We start from the raw sequence: 26,473 nt of genomic DNA, 5'->3' as shown, positions 1-26,473 counted from the left end.
TGGGAATGTAAATCAGTGCAGCCACTATAGAAAACAGTATGGAGGTCCCTCAAAAAACTGAAAATAGTATTGATCCAGAAATTCCACTTCTAAGTATTTATCTAAAGAAAACAAAAACACTAATTCAAAAAGATATATGCATCCCTGTTTACTGCAACATTACTTATAACAGCCAAGATATGGAAGCAACTTAAATTCCATCGAGAGATAAATGGATAAAGATGTGGTATTTACGGGGCACCTGAGTGGCTCAGTTGGTTAAGTATCCGACTCTGGCTCAGGTCACAATCTCACAGTTCGTGAGTTCAAACCCCACATCGGGCACTGTGCTGACAGGGTGAAGCTGCTAGGATCCTCTGTCTCGCTCCCTCTCTGCCCCTCCCTCGCTTGCCTGCACATGTGTGCGCTCTCTCTCAAAAATAAACATTAAAAATTTTTTTAAAAAAAGAAGATGTGGTATTTATATACAATAGAATATTACTCAGCCACAAAAAAGAATGAAATCTTAACCATGTGTTACAACATGGATGGACACTATGCTAAGTGAAATAAGTCAGAGAAAGACAAATACCATATGATTTCACTTATTATGTGAAATCTAAAGAACAAAACAAAACAGAAACAGATGCAGAACTAACTGAGGGTTGCTGGGGGGTGGAGTGGGGAAGGGGGTTGAATAAAACAGGTAAAGAGGATTAAGAGGTACAAACTTCCAGTTATAAAACAAGTAAGATACAGACAGGAAATGTACAGCATAGGGAATATAGTCAATACTACTGTAACAGCTTCGTATGGTAACAGATGGTAACTAGATTTACTGTGGTGACCATTTCATAATGTATGTAAATACTGAAATCACTATGTTATACATATGAAACTAGTACAGTATTGTATGTCAATTATTCTTAAATAAAAACACTTTTTAAAAAATTTTTTTTTAATGTTTATTTATTTTTGAGACAGAGAGAGACAGAGCATGAATGGGGGAGGGGCAGAGAGAGAGGGAGACACAGAATCGGAAGCAGGCTCCAGGCTCTGAGCCATCAGCCCAGAGCCCGACGCGGGGCTCGAACTCACGGACCGTGAGATCGTGACCCGGGCTGAAGTCGGACGCTTAACCGACTGAGCCACCCAGGCGTCCCTAAAAACACTTTTTTAAGTAAGATAACTAGAGAGTGAAGGCATCCCAAAAAAGACGTCAGCTAGCCCAGCAATCAGTGAAGTGAATGGCTTCTGCCCTGTCTATAAGCAGTTCCTTAAACAGATGGTTTCATATAACAGGCTGTTTATGATCACACACAGTTATCAAACCATAATCGTTCCTCTGCTTTAGGTGAGCTCTCATCTCCTGAGTACCTCCTATGAGTGAGATGGTATAGCAAATACCTTCAAGGAAATTATGAGCAAGAACGCAAGGTGAAACAGGTAACAAATCTTAAATAAAAGGTACAATGCAACTAACATTGTCATAAAGGAACAAATGGCTACAAAAGCACAGCAGGGAAAATGAGAGAAGGAATTTGAAAAGAAATGAGGAAAGTAGGGGAATGTGAGAAGAGAGAGTAACCCACGCCAGAGAGAAGACTGTGAGCAAAAGCATGGACACTGGAAAATACAAGTGCGTGCAAAGAAACTGGACTTCTTTAGAGTGCAGCCACATGCAAGAGGAGGAGGGAGATATCAGATTGAAAAGATGAGGCCTTGAATACATTCTAAGGAATCTAGAGTTTATTCCATAAGAAAACTGGGGCTCTATTGACCATGTTCAACCATGAGAGCTTATCATCATCAGGATTGGGCTTAGGAAAATTACCCAGTTGGAGAACAGAGTGAAATAACACAAGGAAGAATTAAAAGGCAGGGAGCCCAAGCAAGATGCATATGACTGCAATGGAGTCTCTCCTCCAATGGATAATTGGGGTCCGAACTAGGGCAGTGATGATGAAAACAGAAGCAGGAACAGGTGCAAAAGACGCCACCGGAAAGAGGCAACAGGACAAGGATTTATCTGTGTGGAAATGTGTGGTTTTTAAAGAGGAGGAATAAACAATGACAGACCTTGAGCCTGACAGGCAGGTAGGACGATGATGGCATTAGCAAAGAAAGAGAATACAGAAGACAGGGAAGGAAGATCAGGCATTGTTTTGAATTAGCTAAACAACAAACTGTCTCATCTATCGGAAGTCCTAAGTCCCCTCTCCCACTCTCATTCAAAGACAAAATGTAAGATTCCTCCTGTTACAAAACATTCCCTTGGGGTCCAGCTTTTGGCCTACCTCCTTTTACTTTGGTAGCAGTGTATCCCTTTCTTTAACTCTCCTTGCTTTAGTCCAGCAAACACAGCTTGTTCAAGTGCATAATTCAGCATTACCAGAGTATGAGAATATTTCAAGTTATAATCTGTGTATGTGTATATCTAAATTCTAATTGGTAATAGATAATTCAAAGAGCTTTCTCCAGCTTTAAAATACTCAATCATCACTCCCTTTCAGTGTACAGGTGCTTTCCTGGGACTCAACTCTTGGGCCCAGCCAGTGCTCCTCTCTGCTTATTTAGCCCTTTCTTCTGGTTTCTGGGTGTGAACTCCTTAATTATATGATCCTGGAAATAACTCCTGAGAAAAGAGTTCTAACTCTCAGCCAATTCCCTTGCCACCTCAGCAAGTGTCTAACCGGTTACCTTCCTCGAAATCCTGGCCCCTCTGTGTTTCCTTTCTTACCTATTCCAGGGGCCATGCTTACAAAAATTCTGAGTAATCTTATACAAAGTCACAAATTAACAGCTTTTTACTTCTAGGTCTGTAGTCATTCAGCACACATCATATCACCTTACATGCAATGTTCATCCAGTGTTCCCTGGTCACTGCCTACAGTCCTATTTTCACTGGCTCCATCAGTACTACAGTTGTCAGTGCAACTCTTTCATCAAAAACGAGAAAAAAACTCTCAAAAGTTCATTCTTCATTGACGCAAGATGAATACTACCAAAACAATACACAAGGATAGCAATTCACCAACTCTAATAGTTTAAGTACTTTATGGAGCTTCAGGCTCTTCATTTGGATCATTCCTCTAACTTAGTATAGTTTTAAGTTCAAATTCCAATTCAATAAACTTGCAAACACGCCTTGAACATCTACTAGCTTCCATTGCGCTGGACACGTTAAAACAAGGATACACATAAAAAAAAAATCTTCACAGTCTCTATCTATAGGAAACTCAGTCCCAGGCAGGAAAACATAGATGTAAACAATTACCATACAGTGTGCCGCGTATAGTATAAAGTGTTGTATGAACACAGAGAAGGGGCAACTAATCCAACTGGAAATATGGAAGAGGATTCTAGATTCTAAAAGAGTTTCTCATGGATGATATTTGAGTTATGCCTTGGACAATGGTTAGGAATCTGCCAGGCAGAGAAAGGGAAGGAAAGGCATGATGGGATAAAAGAAAACTACACAAAGAACTTAAGACATAAAGATGACACAGAAAGCTCATGAATTGCAATAACTTAATATAGTTGAGAAGTCTGTAATATAGAGAGTGTGTTGCAGGCGGTGTGGTGGAGATAGGAGAGAAAAGTTAGAGAAGTAGTCAAGGACCAGAAAAGATAGAAGGATCTTGGATGTCATGTTAAACAGCTTTAGATGAGTATGGCAGAAACTAGTACTTGTGCTCCAACATCTGTTCTTCCTTCCTAACTTAGAAACAGAACTCCTTATTTTAGGCTAAACACATGGTAACCCACAATACAGAGTACATTTCTCAGTCTCTCTTAGCAGCTGAGAAGCAATATATCTAAGTTCTGATCAACATGTTATAAGCAGAATTGTAGTACACAACTTCTAAAAAGTTTTCTTAAAGAGAGGGAACTCCTTTCTTCATCTCTTTCTGCATTCAGGCTGGTTAGAATGTAGAGGTGATGGCTGGAACCCAGGCAGGTATTTTGGACCAAAAGACAGAAACCATGTACTAAGAATAGTAACAGTGAAAGCAGAAGGCATCTGCATCCCTAATGAGTTTGTGAAGCCACTCGACCAGATCAGGTTGCCTACCTGCAGACTCCCACGGAGAAAAATAAATTCCCATCACAACTAAACTATCGTTATTTTGTATTTTCTCTCACAGCCGAACTCAATTCCAACTGATCCAACAGGGAGTCAGAGAAGAATAAAGGAAAGGCAAGATCACAAATTAAAGGAAGACAAGATTAGGTATTGAGAGACCATTTAGGAACTCCAGGTAAAAACTCTCCATACCACCTACCTGGATCAAACTGGCATTCTTTGGGGGCTTAGCAAGCTTATTCTCATATTCATCACTGCCTATCTTACAAGGTTAATAAATAGCTCAATTAAGATAATGTATATAAACGTGCTTTGAAAATTATAAAGAACTATTATAAATGTAATGCATTAATGTCATACACAATTAGAGAACATTTCATTTTGGTATCTTGTCCAAAATAATTGAAAACTCCCTAAGAGGAAGAAATCTCCATTCTACAGCCAAATGAACAGGATGAAAATTCTAAGCTTTCAACTACAAGAAACTGGCCTGGTTCAAACTGTGCAGATGGAAAGGAAAAGCATCTGTCTCTGCATTCATTCATTAGCAACAGCATGGATCTCAAAATAGCTTTGGACTGAATTTAGTTAGATTTAAACTGAGATGATCTTCTCTGTGCCTCTAATCATTCTGAAGTGTTACCACTACCTCAGTGCCACGGTCAAACTACAGCAACACAGCGATGCTGGTCTGAGACAGAAGATTCTTCACATTAATTGTTTTCTTAAAGCATTCTGAAGTCAGTCACCATTATTTCACAAAATCATATTAATATAGTAATTACCACAAAATGCATCTCTCAAGGGCAGTACCCTGTATCCTAGTAGCAAGTCTATAGCTGAGATACAGTAACATTTTTTTTTGAATTAATGATTAGTTTTTCACTCAGGTTTGGAAGACAAAGACATCACAACAAAACTTCTTTGCACATACTGCTTTATTAAATAAGATTATTAAATAAGATTATTTTTGCTATAAAACAATTCAACTTTCTTAAACATTAATACAAAGACATCTATTCTCTGAGTACTCACTTTCAACAAAATGTCCACAATTCGTTGTTGATATTCTACAGCTTGCTTGTCATTTTTAAAATCTTCAAAAGTCTAACAGGAAGAAATTTTTAAAAATAATTATTATTTGTAAAATTTGAAGGAAACAAGGTATTAATTTCTTACTAATAGGCAGGTAAAATCCCAAATAAGATAACCATTCCTCATCAGGTTTTTCCTTCTATACCTTTAAATAGTAAGTTGTTTTTAGTAAGTTAGCCAGAGAGCTATAGCATTTAATACTGCATGGTATTCTAGGACTTTAAAACCAGATAACAAGTATAAAAATATAGTAACTATCATACAACCAAAGAGTGACTTCAGAAAGGAAGACAAAGTTTACAGGCAATGAAAAAGAAGCAACACTAAGGGTAAGAAGCAAATTTATGAACAAGGGCTTGAGAAAATACGTGTTACATGCTCAGCCATCATTCCATTTATGTTATTTAGAAATAATAACTGAAGTACAGTTTATTAACTTTCATGAAAAATAACTCATGATTTTCATTAAAACTAAAAAAAAGATGTTCAATGACAGATTTTTTTTAAATTATGGTAAAACTGTCACAATGTTAAAATCCTCAAGCCTACATATAAGGACTAAGTATCCCATTTTCAAAACACGCCAAGTACAGCACTCTTATGTCCTTGCACAAGTAGAGCCAGATATATTTAGAACAAAACATGTACCAAAGTAAATGACAGCATCGGATTCTGAAAATACCTAGTGCCTATAAAATGCATATATGAAGGAATTAAAATTGTTTTCACTACCAAAAAAATTAAAACAAAAATATTTATTGAATAATAAAAGTGATGAAAGACTTGAAGATCTTTCCTGTGGTTTTCACTTAGCACATGTGGGTCTTAGAAATACAGCAGTAATTTAGTGGTTATTTTCCTGAAACAATAAAATAGACCACATAGTGTCCCAAGAGATTTAAAAAAAGGAATTTTAAAGCCATGAACTTTCACGACTACATTATGGTTACATTCAAACCAAAATACTGCTGTTCTTTAAGTAGGCCCTAAATTTCCCCAACTTCTGCAATAATACTTTGGATGAGTATGCCCTTCCTTCTCCTCTCTTGACACACACTAAGTGCTTTAAACAAATGATGCTCATCTGTCTACTTAATGACAGAAAAATAAAATCTTTTCTTTTTTTAAAGCTCTTTCTTCAACGAGACTGCTTTGCTGCCAGTTAGTTGAGAAAAGTTGAGATGAGTTACCAAGGAGACTGCAGGAACTCTCAGTCTGTAAACTCAAACAGAACATATTTTAATGTTTAAGTGGGTTAAATTTTACCCTGCCTGAAGACAGAAAGATGAACTACAAAGTCTCTCAGTTCTATCTTCAGGTTTATGAACACACTGATACACACTAATACAAACACATACCTCCACCCCCACCTCAGCCTGCCAAAATGAGATGTCACTCTGCAGGTACAAATAAAAGGTACTCTCTGCTACAAGTGCTATTTAACTAAAAATCACGGAGAAATTAACATATTAAAAACAACAGCAGTGACAGCTAGTAAGAAAAGAATTTCTTATCCATTTTCCTTTTGGCAGCATGTATTCACTGCTTTGAAACATATTGAAAGTTTACTTGTATAAACATAATTAAGTGGTGATATACTCTAGTATGAATATTATGATATATATAATGACATATTTTGGTTGTAGTTTACAGCTGCCACTAAAATGGCATGTCATTGTCATTATCACTCCATTGAAGATGCTTCCAATTATACAATGCTTGTTGGAGGAATAACATGTCCTAATGGAGAATGACAGTTTGTGAAGCACAAAGACCTACAAGCCACCCAAAAGCACAGACATGACCACAAGTAAAGTAAGAGAAATCGAATGCATATATGAAGAGAACTAATAAAATTTAAATAAAAAAGTAAAAGGGATCAGAGAAAAGATGACAAATAGAGAAGATAAAGAAAATACAATATACAAATAATTGTAGTTTAAGATGAAACAAAATAATGAAGTAGAAAAAGCATTTAAATCTGTAATTCAAGAAGACTTTCTTGAAATAAAAGGACTTGAATTCACACATTGAACAGGCCTATAGTATACATGGTATGACCCAGAAAAGTCAATTCTGAGTGATATCTTAGAGTAAAACTATCAGTCTTTAAAGACAAACTAGACTGGGAGAAAACATTTGCTAAGCTTATGTAATCTGACAAAGAACTTGTATTTCAAATTTGTAAAGAACTTTCAAACCTAGCAAGAAAATACACAATTTTTAAAAATATGAACAGATATTTCACCAAAGAGAATATATACAGATGACAAACATGTCTTCTCTGCTAATATATTTTAATGAAAAGATGCTTACTGACATTAGGTAAAAGGAAAATATAATTAAAACCATAATGAGATACCACTACAACCTTTTAGAATGGTCAATTTAAAAAAATAAACTATAGCAAGTGTTGGTGAGATGAAGGAACAGACTGATACCTATACTACTAGCAGGAATGTAAAATGGTAGAACCACTTTAGAAAACAGCCTGTCAGTTTCTTACAAAGTAAAATAAAACACTTAACAAATGACCCAGCAATTCTAGTCTTTGGTATTTACTCAAGAAATTTATGTCCACACAAAGACCCATATGTAAATGTTCATAATAGTGGTGTTCAAAACAAGAACCAAGAACCATCTACTGGTGAACAGATCAACAAACTGTACACACATAAAATGGAAAATTACACAGCCTTAAAAAGGAACAACCTGGTTCAGGAGAATATGACAGCAGAGTAGAAGGATCCTAGACTCACCTAGTCCCATAAATACAACTAGATACCTATCAAATCATCCTACATACCTCAGAAATTGACCTGAAGATTGACTGAACAAACTCCACTAAAGGGAGAAAAGAGGCCACACTGAAGATGGTGGAAAGTGTGGAGACATGGTTTAGAAGAGAAACAGCAGCTCCTTGGGAGGGGAGGGAGCCGTAGTCTTGGAGAAGAATGAGAGAGAAAGGAGCACACAGAGGAAAGCACAAGGAGAACGTTTCTCCAAAGCCATTAGCTTGGAAAACAAGAGGGGCTGAATTTCAAGAATTCTTGCAATCAGCAGGGCTTAAGGCCTGGAATTTTATTTTTATTTTATTTTTATTTATTTATTCTAATATGAAATTTATTGTCAAATTGGTTTCCATACAACACCCAGTGCTCATCCCAAAAGGTGCCCTCCTCAATACACATCACCCACCCTCCCCAGACTCTTAAAGACTGAAAACAAACTGAAGGTTGATAGGGGTGGGAAGCCTGGAATTTTAAAGGTCACAGGCTTAGCTGTGATAGAGCTGGAGGGCACTGAGGGGCTCCTGGAGAGAAGGTAAGCAAGCAACTTGGGGGCAGACAGTGTGGAAGCAGCAATCTCAAGAGTGGCTGAGGCACATGGCGGTGGGCGGGGGGGGGGGGGTGGGGGGGGGAGGGGATGTACATTATTTGCTCTTCTCAGAACTCTTCCTGGAGAGGCAGCAGTCATGGACACACCACACCTCTTTGGGAAACAAAGGAGCTAGCTAGTGCTATTTTCTTCTCTTGCCCCTCAGCAGAAACACAGAGCCACCTATGGGAAGCAGTGCAGTTCTGACACCAGGCTGCCTAACTTGCTTACAACAAGCCCCACCCCCTCTGTACTCTGGTGGAACTGCCCTTCTCGGTCACGCCTGCATCAGTTCCAGCACAGTGGGCCCCCCCTTAGAAAACCAACACAAACCCCCTGCCCATACCACATCTCCCGACCAGAAACTTTTGCAGGGCCTCAGTTCCAGTGGAGGTGGTGACAGGTCTCACTCCACAAGCAGATCAGAGCACACTTAGTTAAAACTCCCCACATGCAGGCCAGGACCAAACATTGTCTATGGCAGGCAAGGAGAGCTTCTAAGACCACTGGCATGAAGGACAGAGCAACCAGAAAACAACAGCAGAGCAAACAAGCACACACTAGAGACATTCCCTGAAGCACTAGGTAGGTCCTGGGCACTACATGACCTTAAGGGCATTACTTTCAGGAGCAGGACACATAACTAGCATTTCTAACACACATAAGGCAGAGATTTAGACAAAATGCAAAGACAGAGAAATTTATCCTAAGTAAAAGAATACGATAAGGCCGCAGCCAGAGATTGAAGTGAAAGTGACATAAGTAACATACCTTACAGAGAATTTAAAGCAACAATCACAAGGATACTCACTGGGTTTGAGAAAAGAAGACATCAGTGAGACCCTTACCACAAAGATAAGAGTTAAAGAAGAATCAATCAGAGACAAAGAGGGCAATAAACAAGATCAGAAACATTCTTGATGCAATGAAAAGCAGGCTAGAAAAGCAGAAGAATCAATTAATGACCCAGAGAAAAAGTAAAAGAAAGTAATGAAGCTGAACAAGAGAGAAAGAATTATGTTAAGACCAGACATAGGGAACTCAGGGACTCTATCAAATATAACAACATTCATGTTACAGGAGCCCTAGAGGAAGAGAGAGAAAAGAGGGCAGAAAATTTATTTAAAGAAATAATAGCTGAAAACTTTGCTAATCCAGGGAAGGAAACAGACATCTAGACCCAGGAGGCACACACAACACCCATCAAAATCAACAAAATCAGGCCAACACCAAGACATATTGTAATTAAACTTTTAAAATATAGCAATGAAGAAAAGAATCTTAAAAGCAACAAAAGAAGTCATTACCTTACAAGGGAAAACCCATAAGGCTATCTGGAGATTTTTCAACAAAACTTGGCAAGCCAGAAGGCAGTGGTTTGATATATTCAAAGTGCTGAATGGGAAAAATCTGCAGCCAAAAATACTCTATCCAGCAAGGCTACCATTTGGAATAGAAGGAGAGATAAAAGCTTCACAGACAAACAAAAACTAAAGGAGTTCATGACCACTATACCAGCCCTGCAAGAAATAGTAAAGAGGACTCTTTGAGCGGAAAGGAGAGGACAAAAGTGACAGTATAAAAGCACAAAACACAAAGCAGTAAAAATGAGTATTTCTGTAATATTCAGCCAAACAACTCACACAAGAAAAAGGATATAAAATATAATAACATATACCCAAAATGTGCACAAAAGGGAAGAGAATGGATACAAAGTTGAACAACCATCAACTTAATAAGAACTATTATTTGCAGAAGAGGTTATATACAAACCTAATAGTAACCATATATCAAAACCCACTAATAAACATGCAACAAACAAAGAGAAATCCAAATATATCACTAAAGAAAATCAGCAAAACTCAAGAGAAAGACAAGACAGGATCAGAGAAAATCTCCAAAAACAACCACAAAGTAAGTGATAAGATGGAAATAAATACATATCTATCAGGAATAACTTTGAATGTAAGGGGCTAAATACTTCAGTCAAAAGACATAGGATGTCAGAATGGATAAGGAAACAAGACCCATCTACATGTTGCCTACAAGAGACTCGTTTTAGATAAAAAGACACCTTCAGACTGAAAGTGAGGAGATGGGAGAAATATTTATCATGCAAATGGATGCCAAAAGAAAGAGTAGCAATACTTAACACTGGACAAACTGGACTTTAAAACAAAGACTGTAACAAGAGACAAAGAAGGGCATTATATATAATAATAAAGGGAACAATCCAGCAAGAAGATGACATAACAATTGTAAATATTTATGCAGCAAACAAGTAGCACCCAAATATATCAAACAATTAGTAACAAACAAAAAGGAACTACTTGATAATAATACAATTATAGTGGGGGACTTTACCACCCACTTAGATCAATGCACAGATCATCTAAACAGAAAAGCAACAAGGAAAGAATGGGTTTAAATGATATACTGGATTAGATAGACTTAAATATATATTCAGAACATTCCAACCTAAAACAGCAGAATGCACATTGTTTTCAAGTGCACATGGAACATTCTCTAGAATAGGTCACATATTAGGTCACACAACAGGCCTCAACAAATGCAAAAAGATTAAAATCATACCATGCACCTTTTCTGACCACAACACTATAAAACTAGAAGTCAACCATAAGAAAACATTTGGAAAGACCACAAATACAGGAGGGTTAAACAACATGCTACTAAACAATGAATGTTCAACCAGGAAATCAAAGAAGAAATGAAAAAAATACATGGACACAAATGAAAATGAAAACACAATGGTCCAAAACCTTTGGGATACAGCAAAAGGAGTCCAAAACTTTATAGCAATTCAGGCCTACCTCAGGAAGCAAGAAATATCTCAAATAAACAACCTAGCCTTACAACTAAAGGAGCTAGGAAAAGAACAAACAAAATCCAAAAACAGTAAAAGGAAGGAAATAATAAAGATAAGACCAGAAATAAATGAAACAGAAACTAAAAAATGGAACAGGGGCTGAATGAAACCAGGGGCTGGTTCTTTGAAAAAATTAATAAAATTGATAAACTCCTAGGCAGTCTTCTCAAAAAGGACCCAAATAAATAAATCACAATGAGAGTAGAGAAATAACAACCAACACCACAGAAATACAAACAATTATGAGAGATTACGAAAAACTATATGCCAACAAATTGGACAACCTAGAAGAAATGGATAAATTCCCAGAAACATATAAACTACCAAAACTGAAATGGGAAGCAGTAAACTTGAACAGATGAATAACTAGCAAAGAAATTGAAACAGTAATCAAAAAACTCCCAAACAAGAAAAGTCCGGGACCAGATGGCTTCACAGGGAAGTTCTACCAAACACTTAAATAAGAGTTAATATCTATTCTTCTCAAACTATTACAAAAAACAGAAAAGAGAGAAAAACTTCCAAATTTATTCTATGAGGCCAGCATTACCCTTATACCAAAACCAGATAAATACACCACTAAAAAAGATAACTAGAATGAATAAACTAAAAAAAAAAAAAAAGACAGGGTGCCTGGGTGGCTTAGATGGTGTCCTCTGACTGTGGCTCAGGTCATGATCTCGTGGTTTATGAGTTCAAGCCCCACATTGGGCTTCGCACTGACAGTACAGAGCCTGCATGAGAGTCTCTCTCCCTCTCTCTGGCCCTCCCCATCTGCTTGCTCTCTCTCTCTCTTTCAAAATAATAAATTAACTTAAAAAACATAAAGAGAGGGGCGCCTGGGTGGCTCAGTCGGTTAAGCGTCCGACTTCGGCTCAGGTCATGATCTCACGGTCCGTGAGTTCGAGCCCCGCGTCGGGCTCTGTGCTGACAGCTCAGAGCCTGGAGCCTGCTTCAGATTCCGTGCCTCCCTCTCCCTCTGCCCCTCCCCTGCTCACGCTCTGTCTCTCTCTGTCTCAAAAATAAATAAACGTTAAAAAAATAAAAAATAAAAAAAAAAAATAAAGAGAACTAGAGGCCAATATTCCTCAGGAACACAGATGCAAAAATTCTCAATGAAATATTAACAAACCAAATCCAACAATATATTAAAAAAAAAAAAAAAAGCATTCACCATAGTGAAGTGGGATTTATTCCTGGGTTGCAAGGGTAGTTCAATATTCCCAATCAACGTGATACATCACATTAACAAAAGAAAGGATAACAACCATATGATCCTTTCAATAGATGAAGAAAAAACATTTGACAAAGTATACCATTTTTCATGATAAAAACCCTCAACAAAGTAGGTCTAGAGGGAACACACCTCAACGTAACACAGGCCATATATGAAAAACCCATAGCTAAAATCCTCCTAAATGGGGAAAAACTAAGAGCTTTTCCTCTAGTGTAAGGAACAAGATAGGGATGTCCACTCTCACCACTTTTATTCAACATAGTAATGGAAATCCTAGCCACAGCAATCAAACAAAAAGAAATAAAAGGCATTGAAATCATCGAAGAAGAAAACTTTCACTATGTGCAGATGACGTGATGCTATATATAGAAAACCTTAAAGATTCAACCAAAAAACTGCTAGAACTGATAAACAAGTTCAGTAAAGTTGCAGGATATAAATCAACATACAGAAATCTAGTGCATTTCTATATACCAATAACGAAGCAGCAAAAAGAGAAATCAAGGAATCAACCCCACTTACAACTGCACCAAAAACAGTAAGATAGCTAGGAATAAATCTAAGCAAAGAGGTGAAAGAGCTGTACTCTAAAAACTATAAAGCACTGATGAAAAAAATGGAAGATGACACAAAGAAATGTAAAGACATTCCAAGGGCACCTGGGTGGCTGAGTCTGTTAAGTGTCCAAATTCACATCAGGTCATGATCTCACAGTTCCTGAGTTCTGGCCCTGCATAGGGCTCCATGCTGACAGTGCTGAGTCTGCTTAGGATTCTCTCTCTCCCTCACCCTCTGCCCCTCCCCTGCTCGTGCTTTCTCTTTGTCAAGATAAATAAACTTTAAAAAAAACAAAAAGAAAGAAAGACATTCCATGTCATGCACTAGAAGAACAAATACTGTAAAATATCTACACTACCCAAAGCAATCTATAGATTTAATGTAATCCTTATCAAAATACCAACAGCATGTTTCACAAAGCTACAACAAATGATCCTAAAATTTGTATGGAACCACAAAAGATTCCAAATAGTTAAAGCACTTTTTTTTTTTTTGATGTTTATTTTTGAGAGACAGAGTGACAGAGCAGAAGGGGACATAGAATCTAAAGTAGGCTCCAGGCTCTGAGCTGTCAGCAACATGGGGCTCGAACTCATGAGCCACGAGATCATGACCTGAGCTGAAGTCGGCCCCTTAACCAACTAAGTCACCCAGGCACCCCCAAAGCAATCTTGACAAAAGAAAAGCAAAGTTGGGAGCATCACAATTCTGGATTTCAAGTTTTATTACAAAGCTGTAATAATCAAAGCAGTATGGTACTGGCACAAAAACAGAAACAAAGATCAATACAACAGAATAGAAAACCCAGAAATGAACTCACAATTATATGGTCAATTAATCTTTGACAAAGCAGGCAAGAATATGCAATGGGAAAAAGACAGTGTCTTCAACAAATGCTGCTGGGAAAAATGAACAGCTACATGCGAAAGAATGAAACTGGACTATTTTCTTACATCAAACACAAAAATTCAAAATGGATTAGGAACCTAAATGTGAGAACTGAAACCCTAAAAATCTTAGAGGAGAACATAGGCAGTGACATAAGCCATAGCAACTTATTTCAAGATATATCTCCTGAGGCAAGGGCAACAAAAGCAAAAATAAACTACTAGAACTATATTAAAATAAAAACAGCAAAGGAAGCAATCAACAAAACTAAAAAGGTAACCTATGGAATGGGAGAAGATATTTACAAATGACATATTTGATAAAGGGTTATTATCCAAAATATATAAAGAACTTATAAGACTCAACAGCTTAAAAATGAATAATTCAATTAAAAAATGGACAGAAGACTTGAACATTCTTCCAAAAGATGACATACAGATGGCCAACAGACACATGGAAAAGATGCTCAACATCACTGATTATCAGGGAAATGCAAATCAAAACTACAATGAGATTTCACTTCACACCTGTCATAATGCCTAAAATCAACAATACAGAAACAACAGGCTTTGGTGATGATATGAAGAAAGAGGAACCTTCTTGCACTGTTGGTAGGAATGAAAGCTGATGTAGCCACTGTGGAAAACAATATAGAGGTTCCTCAAAAAGTTAAAAATAGAACTACCCCATGATTCATCAGTCATACTACTGGGTATTTACCCAAGGAATACAAAAATAAATTGATGAGATACACGAACTCTGATGTTTATAACCACATTATCTATAATTGCCAAATTATGGAAAAAGCTCAAGTGTCCACTGATTGATGAATGGATAAAGAAGATATGGTGGGGGTGCCTGGGTAGCTAGTTGGTTAAGCGTCTGGCTTTGGCTCACGTCATGATCTCAAGGTTTATGGGTTCGGGCCTCGCATCGGGCTCTGTGCTGACAGTTGAGAACCTAAAGACTGCTTTGGATTCTGTGTCTCCCTCTCTCTCTGCCCCTCTCCACTTATACCTTCTCCTCTCTCCATCTCTCAAAAATTAATAAACTTTAAAAAAATTAGAAAAAAAAGAAGATACGGCATGCACGCACGCACACGCACAATGGAATATTACTCAGCCATTAAAAAGAATGAAATCTTGCCATTTGCAGTGGCACAGATGGAGTTAGTACTATGGTAAGTGAACTAAGTCGGTCAGAGAAACACAAATACCATATGATTTCACTCATATGTGGAATTTAAGAAACAAAACAAATGAGCAAAGGGGAAAACAAAAGAGAGAGGCAAACGAAGAAACAGACTCTTAACTATAGAGAACAAACTGATGGTTACCAGAGGGGAGGTGGGGGGGATGGGTTAAATAGGTAATGGGGATTAAGGAGTACACATGTGATGAGCACTGAATATTGTATGGAAATGTTAAATCATGATACTGTACAACTGAAACTAATATTATATTGTATGTTAACTAACTGGAATTTAAATAAAAACTTATTTAAAAAAGGCCCAATCTATTAATACAAGCAACAGCACTGATAAATCTCAAAAGCATTATTTTAAGTGAAAGAAGCCCGAAAAAACTACAAAGCATATGATACTACTTATATGACATCCTGGCAAGGGCAGAATTTCAGTATTAGAAAGCAAATTGGCAATTGCCAGGGGCTGGCATTTAGGATGTGATGGAAATGTTCCATATTAGTTGTAAGAGTGGTCACAAGACCGTATGCATTTGTAAAACTCTTCTCTTGAAATGGATGAACCATACTATATTTTATATAAATTATACCTCAAGGAAGCTAAATTTAAAAACCTTACTTTAAAAAATATTCCAAAGTGAAAAAAAGTGGTAAAATGGGATTTAAAAATCTGTCACATAAATTACAAGCCCCTGAAAATGTTTTTTATTAAGATATATTAACTGAATTAGGAAAGTTGGATGATGAATCAATCGTGGCAAAATAGGTAGTGTGTCCAGGATTTCAGATCCTAGGTCTTGTCAATTTCTCCAGCTCTGGTACTTGGGCATGCAGCCAACACATGATACAAGCATGTAAGAAAACCTCCACATGCCTTTCAAGCATTTCAAATTCATTAAGTCCAAAAGAGAATTAATATCTATGTTTCCCCATCGCTCACCACAACCTCGTCCTACCCCTCATCTTCTGAGAAACCAGTTTCTCTTCTGATTCCCTAATGAATAAATAAACCACCATATATCCAATTAACCAAGTCAGAAATCTAGGAATCTTTGACACTTCCCATTTGTCTTATCCTTCACATCCAGTGGCACAATAAGCCCTATAGGCCAATTTGCTTCCTAAAATATCGTTCAAATCCCTTCACATCTTATTATCCCTGGTATCACAGCCTTAATTCAAGCCACCTCTATATATACTTAGATTACTACAAAAATTTGCTAACAGATCTTCTTGCCTCCAAAGTTGTCTTTTTACAACCCATTTTCATACAACAGTTAGGGGGAGTTTTTCTAAACTACAAATCATGATATTCCTCTACTTAAAAGGTTTCGGTGGCTACCTACTACTCTAGTGTAGAGGTCTAAACTTCTCACCATGGATTAAAAAACTCAGTCTCTTCCTACCTTTTCGATTTGTTTCTCACTATAGGCTTCCTTACACTTCAAGATGTGGTCATACTGATTTTTTTTTCCCCCAATTCCTTAGTATACATTGTTCTGTCTTGTTTCCAGGCCTTTTTATATATTCTGTCCTTCTACCTAGAATACTTTTCCCTAATCCTAACCTAATTTCTATCCATCCTTTGAGACTCAACATGAACATCATTTCATACAAGAAACCTTCCTTAACCTTCCATTAGGTTCCTCTCTTAGGTGTGTGTATGGCATCCTGCACTTCACCAATGGCACACACTACACTTTGCTATAATTACTTATCTAAAAGTCTAGAAGCTCTCCTCCACAAAGGCAGGGTTTATATCTTGTCAGCCAAGGGTACACTCCCAGTTAGTACAGTACATGTGACATACTAGGTGCTCATATTTGCTATGCAAATGAGATTGTACTGCAACCTTACTATCAATCAATCCTCAATTCAGATATCAGCACAATTCCAAATGCTACCAGAGCCCTTAAAAAAAAAAAAAAAGGAAAATTAGTTAAAATTCTTTGTTGCTCTCTACTACTTTTTCTGTACCCCCTGCCTCATCACTTTGTTTCTTTTTTCCTACATGCCAGAGACCAAGTATTCTTATGTTCTCTAAGGTTGTTTCTTTTTTAATTTTTTTTAATGTTTATTTATTCTCGAGACAGAGAGAGACACAGCATGAGCAAGGAAGGGGCAGAGAGAGAGGGAGACACAGAATGTGAAGCAAGCTCCAGGCTCTGAGCTGTCAGCACAGAGCCCGACGCGGGGCTTGGACCCACGAACTGTGAGATCATGACCTGAGCCGAAGTCGGACGCTCAACCGACTGAGCCACCCAGGCGCCCCAAGTTTTCTTAAACCAATCAGATCTGACTTCCAGTTCTAAGTTTCTTTTCCCTTCTTCCTATGCAATTAAAATTACTACTTCTGAAGCCAAATATTCAAATAAACTAATTAAAAGAATAATATAACTGGGAATCTTAACTTTCTCATAGGCTTTTTATTTAACAGTTTATTACATTATTCAATTCATAAATGTACTGTATGCTCATTAGAGAAATTTGCCCCATCTCACAATCACTAATAATATTTAAGTCTTATTTCCTTCTGGTCTTTTTTCTCTAAATATTGTGCACATGCAATATTTGTGTGTTTTATACATTTGTGGGTCTATTGTTTCACTAACCACTGTAATATAAGCACTATCCATATCATCAAAAGTTGTTTTAAAAAACTACAATACTATTTAATTGGAATGATATATTATGTGTTATATAATTATTCCCCTGGGGGCGTTTTCATAGACAACCTGGCTCACCCAAATCCATCTTTAATTAAACATGTATAGGGGCGCCTGGGTGGCTCAGTCGGTAAAGCGGCCGACTTCGGCTCAGGTCATGATCTCGCGGTCCGTGAGTTCGAGCCCCGCGTCGGGCTCTGTGCTGACAGCTCAGAGCCTGGAGCCTGCTTCGGATTCTGTGTCTACCTCTCTCTCTGACCCTCCCCCATTCATGCTCTGTCTCTCTCTGTCTCAAAAATAAATAAACATTAAAAAAAAAAAATTAAAAAAAAATAAAATAAAATAAACATGTATAAGGATTTTTTTTCAGTACGAAGCTCCCAGATTCCTTTTAAATTCCCGTTATTTCCACTATCATCACCACTACATGTCCTTCAACCTTCTTCCATATTCAGTATATGAAATAATATAATTTATGAAACCAAAAATGTACCACACATCTAATTCTGCTTTAGCTTTTTGATAAGGATGTGTTAGAAGGAGACAGAGAGACACAGGGGAGTGGGGGGAGAAGAAGGGACAAAAGGACGAGGGGGAAAGGAAGGGAGATAAAGAATTATAAAATATGGGTGGCACAACAAAATTAAACATTTTGAAATGTTTACTGCTCGCTGTCAGGGTATCAAAACTGTATCTGCATACACATCTTTCTTTCCATTAAAAAAAATTTATTACCCTGGTTCCTCTAAAAACATCTTAAAATCATATTATCTCTTACCAGTGCCAATACATTTAGAAATTCTCTTGTGTCAAAATGTAGCAAAGTCCGAACATAGGGGTAGATTTCTTCCTCAGGGGAGGCTTCTGCTGAATGCAGGCGAATCAGAAATTCAAAAACCTTCAAGTTAAAAAAAAAAAAAAAAGTTGACGATCTTCTCTCCTTACAAAGTATCTTGCTGAAGCAACAACTGCCAGTTGGACAAAATAAAGGCAGGTGGAATTTAGTTTAAATTGCCACCATGTTGTAACTTCTCTAACCTGATTCCGCTATCATTACTGGCTGTAGTGATGGTGGGTAGGTTCTCTCCTACCATAGCAGATAGCTCCTGACTCACGTGTAACCTTCAATTACAGTTCATCTATAGTACATATTAACAAGAGGTGTGGATCATAAAACAAGAGGTGTGGATCATAATATAGTACATATTAACAAGAGGTGTGGAAATAGCACCAACCTGGTTTTTAACCAAGGGAACAAGATCTTCAGGGATGTCACCAAGGGGATAGGCTCGGCCTGCTAGACAACAGCTAGAAGAAAAGGAGAACAGACTTGGTGACTTGTAATGGGCTAACTTCCAGGTAACACATTGTTTCTCAAACCCAAGATACTCATTTGGTGTTTAAGCACACTCAGCTTTTGTCACGTCAAGTTCAAACTTGATCAAGATGAGAGCCAGTTCAGAAAATGTGAGCAACAGGGATGGTGGTGAAATAAACACATCCTGTGACAGAGTAAGCACTTTCATTTCTTCTTATTTTTCCTAAAAGAAACCTACGCCACACTAAGTGGACAGGAAGGAATGAGAACAGACTATCTGAAAGTCTCATACTCAGCACCAGAAAAATACCTAATGGCACCATTACGCTCTGTTTTACCAGTGAAAAGCCTAATGTTCTCACAAACTTCAAACCAGTGGCTCTAAGAACAGTGATTAAAGACAGGGAACAAGCTAGTCTAACAAAGGTCTGGAAAATGTCTGCAACAGAACAAGTCTTCAGGGAGAGGAGAAACTGATGAGAAATTAACTATACAGTTCTACCTCCAAATCAGACCTTCCTTATGGCTAATGTTTTATGGTTTATGCCTTGCGGGTTCAACTATAAAGATGTCTTCTGAATATGTCCTCATTCTGGGGGGAAAGGCACAAATTTTAAACTTCTTTGAACTAGCCATCAATTTTGAATGTTGGATTAGAGACAGCATATTCTAAGAAATTTAAAGTACAGACAATAAAGTACTGGGGAGATGCTGCATATGTTCTTCTAAAGAATCGATGCAACAAGTGTGAAACAGGTCTCAAAGTTAACTCTGGCACTAGATAGGAGCTAAAATGATGCTTTGGCAGGTTCTGCCACCTTCCGCCCTGCCAGCCTGACAGCCAGCTATCTGTCCAAAAGTTCTATTGGGACATAATTCTGAGCCTCCATAGTTTGTGGAAAGAATTCTGTTTGAGGAGTAAGGAGAGGAGATAAACATTTCACAGCTTAACCTCTGTCACTAACTTTTTCATGACCTAAACACATCTCTTGCCCTTTTATAAAAAAGAGAGAGAACACATATTCCACAGAGTTTCCAGTGCTAAAAATAAAATACTCTATCACCAGGCTTTCTCAACCTCAGCCTTATTGACACTTTGACAGAGATAATTCTTCGTTGTATGGACTACCCTATGCACTCGGCAACATCGCTGGCCACCACCCATTAGATGCCAGCAGCATATCTCTCCCAGCCCCAAATGTGACAAGCAAAAATGTCTCTAGACATTGCCAAAGATCGGGGCGGGGGGGGGGGGGGGGTTGGGGGGGGGGGGGGGGGTGTACCAATGGGGGACAAAATCACCCATGGTTGAAAACCACTACTATACAAGCAATGAAACATGAAAAGCACTATACACATAGGACATGACAGTACCTCTAAGAATACGGGGCGGGGGGGGGGGGGATTATAGAAAAAGTACACGTAGATAAATTAAAAAAAAATCTCTTACCTAATATATACAAGCAGCTTGTTGCCCATAACAACTTGCTCATCTAAAACAGAAAAAGTATCTTCAGCAATTCTCTCAAAACCTTTTCAGAAATAAAATCTTTATGTGGAAACAAAAAATAAAACTTGGCATTTAAGTATCTTCCTAAAGAATACATAGAGAAAAAACCACCTTAATTCTTGTTTTTAGAATTTCCATTAGATTCTTTTCACAGACAAAAAAAACCAATGAGTCAATGAAGCATACAGAAGAAGGAATACATCTGAGGGTAGAGAACCATATATTGTTGGCTTAACCAATAGTTTGGGACCAGGGTAAAGTGTAGAGCAGGCAGTTAGTTGATGAGTTAAAGGTCATGACCAATTAAGTAATATTAAGGACTAATAATGTCTTCTCATCTGTAATATGGACTCTTACCACCCACTGTGCTCTAGGGTTGTGAAGGCCACTGTTCACAAATGTTTAAAATAAGAGACTTAGATTAAATGATCTTTAGGACCCTTTTTATTCTAAGTTACATCTAAAAAGTAAGATTCTGTCACATGATAATACAAGTCTATCTCTTGGTTAAAAGAAATCAGAAATATAATTATATCAGGTGTAGGCAAAGGGGTCAAGGGCAACAAGACAATAAAGTAAGAGCCTCAAGAGTGGGTGAAGTGACCAGTAATTCTTATGGTGTGCAGATTATAGGAATTTGCGATTGGTTATAATAAACTGAAATTTCTACTTTTGGTATATGAATAGTGAGCATAATGTAAGCAAGTGTACATCTCTTAATCAGTAATCCTTTCTAAATACAATAATGCCTTGCATTGTGAGTAACTTGTTCTGTGAGTGTTCCATGAGACAAGCAAACATTTCTAATAAATTGTAACTTGATAAACGAGTGATGTCTTGCAATATGAGTAGTACAAGATGCTGAATGTCACATGATCACAACTGACCCAGTGGTTCTTCTCTCTTTCACTTGCAGGATTGTGGGTGATCATCTCCCATTGCTCAGATGCTCGGTCTCAGGCCACGGTGTTTGGCAGTAATCTGTGATTTTTCAGAACGGTGGAAGGTGCCCACAACTGGCACTAGTGTATTTTTTGTCACTTCAAAGCACCTATGGACAGTTCCTTGTTTTTCCATACAATAGCTTAGCAATGCTTTGCTTTATTCTAGATTAGGCTGCCTCCAGATATAGACCCTTTCCTCTGCTGCCAGCTACATTAAATATAGTATATGCCAAGAGTTTATTAATACTGTACTGTAGCCAACATCCATGCGAGCATATACAATGGCCTGCATGCAGAAAAAGGCTGAAAAGAAAGGCAGTAAGAAGGAGATGATTACAATGGAAGTTAAGAAGGAAATCATCGAGCAAGTATGAATGAGGTATGCAAGTGGCCGATATTGCAAGATTTTATAAGAAGTCTGTGTCTGCATCTCACCTGCAGAGAAGGAGGAGAAAAAGGCAGAGAAATCCCTCACTTCAAATGAGATTAGGGAGATGTATAAAATGTGGGAAAAGTGCAAAATTTTGTAAAAAAGCACTACCCAAATAAGGCTGTAGCAGTGAGAGCAATGAATCTATTTAACAACAATGCAATGTCACATTTCCACAAAATTCTCAAAAGGAGGCAAAAGAAAGCGTCACTGGATAGGCTCCTTGTTAAAGTTGCACAAAACAAAAAAGATTCCATTGAGGCAATAAACAGCAGTGATTCCATCAGTGATAGTGAAAGTCGTCCTGCACAATAACCCTCCTCTCTCATCTCCCTCACAGCAGCCATGAAGGTTTTCAAAGGTAAGTGCAGTTTAAATTATTTTCCTTTCTATATTGTATTTTCTTTATTATTTTGTATTATATTACAGTATTATAATCATTTTTATATAAGCATTTTTGGGTTGTGGTACGAATCATCTGAGTTTCCATTATTTCTTCTGAGGAAATTCACTTTGGTATACAAGTATGTTTCCAGAACAAATTATGCTCGCAAACCAAGGTTTTACTGTACTCCAGATCTGTGTTGTCATAAGTGCAAATAAACTTGAATTGCTTGAAATTATGAGTAACTATAATATGCTTCAATTCCAATTTTTTTAATTAATAAATTTCATTTTTTAGAGACGTTTCACTAGGTTCACAGCAAAAATGAGAGAAAGGTATAGATATTCCCCATATATCCCCTATCCCCACACCACACAATCTCCCCCACTATCAACATCTGCTCCAGAGTAATATATTTTTTATAATCAATGAATCTACAGTGACACATCATCACATGAAGTCCATAGTTTACATTAGGGTTCACTCTTAATGTTGTGCATACTATGTTTGGGTTTTGGCAAATTTATGCTGACATATGAACACCATTACAGTATTGTCAGTTGTACAGAACAGTTTCACTTTTGTAAATCCTCTGTGCTCAGCCTATTCATCTCTCCCTTTTCATCAACCCCTATCTCACAGTTTGTGAGTTCAAACACCATGTCGGGCTCTGAGCCAACAGCACGGAGCCTGCTTGGTATTTTTCTCTCCCTCTCTCTCTGCCCCTCTGAGGCTTGCTATCTCTTTCAAATAAATAAATAAATAAATAGATAGATTAGATAGATAGATAGATAGATAAATAATAATAAGAAAAAGGGACATCACACTAATGAATGAATGGGTTAACCAGGGAATTGAAGAAGAAATAAAAAAAATACATGGAGGCAAATGAAAATGAAAACAAAACAGTCCAAAACTTTTGGGATGCAGCAAAGACAGTTCTAAGAGGGAAGTATACTGCAATTCAGACCTATCTCAAGAAGCAAGAAAGGACCCAAATACACAACCTAACCTTACACCTAAGGGAGCTAGAAAAGGAACAGCAAATAGAGTCCTAAAACCAGCAGAAGAAGGGAAATAATAAAGAGCAGAACAGAAATAAATGATAAAAAAAAAAAACCCATAGAATAGATCAATGAAACTAAGAGCTAGTTCTTTGAAAGAATTAACAAAATTGATAAACCCCTAGTCAGACTTATCAGAAAGAAAAAAGACCCAAATACATAAAATCACAAATGAAAAAGGAGTGATCACAACCAACACCACAGAAACACAAACAATTATAAAAGAATACTATGAAAAAAATTATATGCCAATGAACTGGGCAATCTGGAAGAAATGGACAAATTCCCAGAAACTCACATACCACAAAAACTGAAAGAGGAAGAAATAGAAAATTTGAACAGACCCATAACAGCAAACAAATTGTATGAATAATCAAAAATCTCCCAGGGCACCTGGGTGGCTCAGTTGGTTGAGCGTCCAACTTTGGCTCAGGTTATGATCTCATGGTTTGTGAGTTCAAGCCCTGCGTCAGGCTCTGTGCTGCCAGCTCAGGGCCTGGAGCCTGCTTCAAATTCTGTGTCTCCTTCTCTCTTTGCTCCTCCCCTGCTCGCACTCTGTGAGTGAATAAAGATTTAAAAAGAAAAAAAAAGTCTCCCAATAAACAAGAGTCCTGGGCCAGATGCCTTCCCAGGGGAATTCTACCAGACATTTAAAGAAGAGTTAATACTTATTCTTCTCAATCTGTTCCCAAAAATTGGAAATGGAAGGAAAACTTCCAAACTCATTCTATGAAGCCAGCATTACCTTGATTCTAAAACCAAAGACCCCACTAAAAAGGACAACCACAAGGCCAATATCCCTGATGAACATGAATGCAAAAATTCTCAATAAAATACTAGCAAATTGAACTCAACAGTACATTAGAAGAACTACCCACCATGATCAAGTGGGATTTATTCCTGGGCTGTGGGGCTGGTTCAATATTTGCAAATCAACGTGATACACCACATTAATAAAAGAAAGGATAAGAACCATATGATCTTGTCAATAGATGCAGAAAAGCATTTGACAAAATACAGCATCCTTTCTTGATAAAAACCCTCAACAAAGTAAGAAGAGATGGAATATACCTCACATCACAAAAGCCATATACCAAATACCCACGGCTAGTATCTTCCTCAATGGGGAAAAACTGAGAGCTTTCCGCCTGAGATCAGGAACATGACAGGGATGTCCACTCTCACTTCTGTTGTTTAACATAGTATTGGAAGTCTTAGCCTCAGCACTCAGACAACACAAAGGAATAAAGGCATCCAAATCAGCAAGGAGGAAGTCAAACTTTCACTCTTCGCAGATGACATGATACTCTACATGAAAAACCCAAAAGATTCCACCAAAAAACTTCTAGAACTGATCCATGAATTCAACAAAATTACAGGATATAAAATCAATGCACAGAAATCTGTTGCATTCCTATACACCAATAATGAAGCAACAGAAAGAGAAATCAAGGAATCGATCCCATTTGCAAGTGCACCAAAAACAATAAGATACTTAGCAATAAACCTACTAAAGAGGTAAAAGATCTATACTCTGAAAACTATAGAACACTTCTGAAAGAAATTGAAGAGGACACAAAGAAATGGAAAAGCATTCCATGCTTATGGATTGGAAGAACAAACATTGTTAAAAGCCTATACTACCCAAAGTAATCTATAAATGTAATGTAATCCCTATCAAAACACCACCAGCATTTTTCGCAGAGCTAGAATGAACAATCATTGAGTTTGTACGGAATCACAAAAGACCCCAAATAGCCAAAGCAATCCAGAAAAAGAAAAAACTGGAGGTACCACAATTCCAGATTTCAAGCTGTATTACAAAGCTGTAGTCATCAAGACAGTATAGTACTGGCACAAAAACAGACACATAGGTCACAGGAAAAGAATAGAGAACCCAGAAATGGATGCACAACTGTATGGTCAACTAAACTTTGACAAAGCAGGAAAGAATATCCAATGTAAAAAAGACAGTCTCTTCAACAAATGGTGCTGGGAAAACTGGACGGTGACATGCAGAAGAATGAAACTGGACCACTCTCTTACACCATACACAAAAATAAATTCAAAATGGATGAAAGATCTAAATATGAGACAGGAAACCATCAAAAACCTAGAGGAGAAAATAAGACAGCAACCCCTCTGACCTCAGCCAGAGCAATTTACTAGACACATCACCGAAGGCAAGAGAAACAAAAGTAAACATGAACCACTGGAACCTCATCAAGATAAAAAGCTTCTGCACTGCAAGGCAGCTTATGGAATGGGAGAAGATATCTGCAAATGATGTATCTGATAAAGGGTTAGCATCCAAAATATATACAGAACTTAGCAAACTCAACACCCAAAAAACAAATAACCCAGTGAAGAAATGGGCAAAAGACATGAACATACACTTTTCCGAAGAAGACATCCAGATGACCAACCAACACATGAAAAGATGAGATACCACCTCACACCTGCCAGAATGGCTAAAATTAATAACACAAGAAATAACAGGTGTTGGTAAGGATATGGACAAAGCAGAACCCTCTTGCACTGCTGATGGGAATGCAAACTGGTGCAGCCACTCTGGAGAAGAGTATGGAGGTTCCTGAAAAAACTAAAAATAGAACTACCCTACGGTTCAGCAATTGCCCTACTAGGTATTCACCCAAAGGATAAAAAAAATACAGATTCACAGGGGACAAGCACCCCGATTTTTATAGCAGCATTATCAACAACAGTCAAACTATGGAAAAGAGCCCCAGAGTCCATCAACTGATGAATGGATAAAGATGATATGGGGTGTGTGTGTGTGTGTGTGCATGTATTCATGCGTGTGTGATGGAATATTATTCAGCC

General features: G+C 37.6%; 1 protein-coding gene across 8 annotated transcripts in view; it reads right to left on the bottom strand.

The window, feature by feature from the left end:
• Nucleotides 1–26,473, bottom strand: part of VPS8 (VPS8 subunit of CORVET complex) — a 251,993-nt gene that overhangs the window by 128,020 nt on the left and 97,500 nt on the right. For all 8 annotated transcript variants that reach the window (XR_009262061.1, XR_009262062.1, XM_058730711.1 and 5 more), the window contains 4 exons: nucleotides 20,747–20,789; nucleotides 19,214–19,286; nucleotides 18,757–18,876; nucleotides 5,102–5,173 (listed from right to left, as the gene is read on the bottom strand). Coding sequence is in view for 6 of the 8 variants with exons in the window: in XM_058730711.1 (XP_058586694.1) it covers nucleotides 5,102–5,173; nucleotides 18,757–18,876; nucleotides 19,214–19,286; nucleotides 20,747–20,789 (308 nt within the window). In the remaining 2 variants the exon portion in view is untranslated. The remainder of the gene's footprint in view (nucleotides 1–5,101; nucleotides 5,174–18,756; nucleotides 18,877–19,213; nucleotides 19,287–20,746; nucleotides 20,790–26,473) is intronic.

The sequence above is a fragment of the Neofelis nebulosa genome, chromosome 5 (genome assembly GCF_028018385.1).
Source record: "Neofelis nebulosa isolate mNeoNeb1 chromosome 5, mNeoNeb1.pri, whole genome shotgun sequence".
NCBI classification, from domain to species: domain Eukaryota; kingdom Metazoa; phylum Chordata; class Mammalia; order Carnivora; family Felidae; genus Neofelis; species Neofelis nebulosa.
This window is presented reverse-complemented; position numbering and strand designations above follow the sequence as displayed.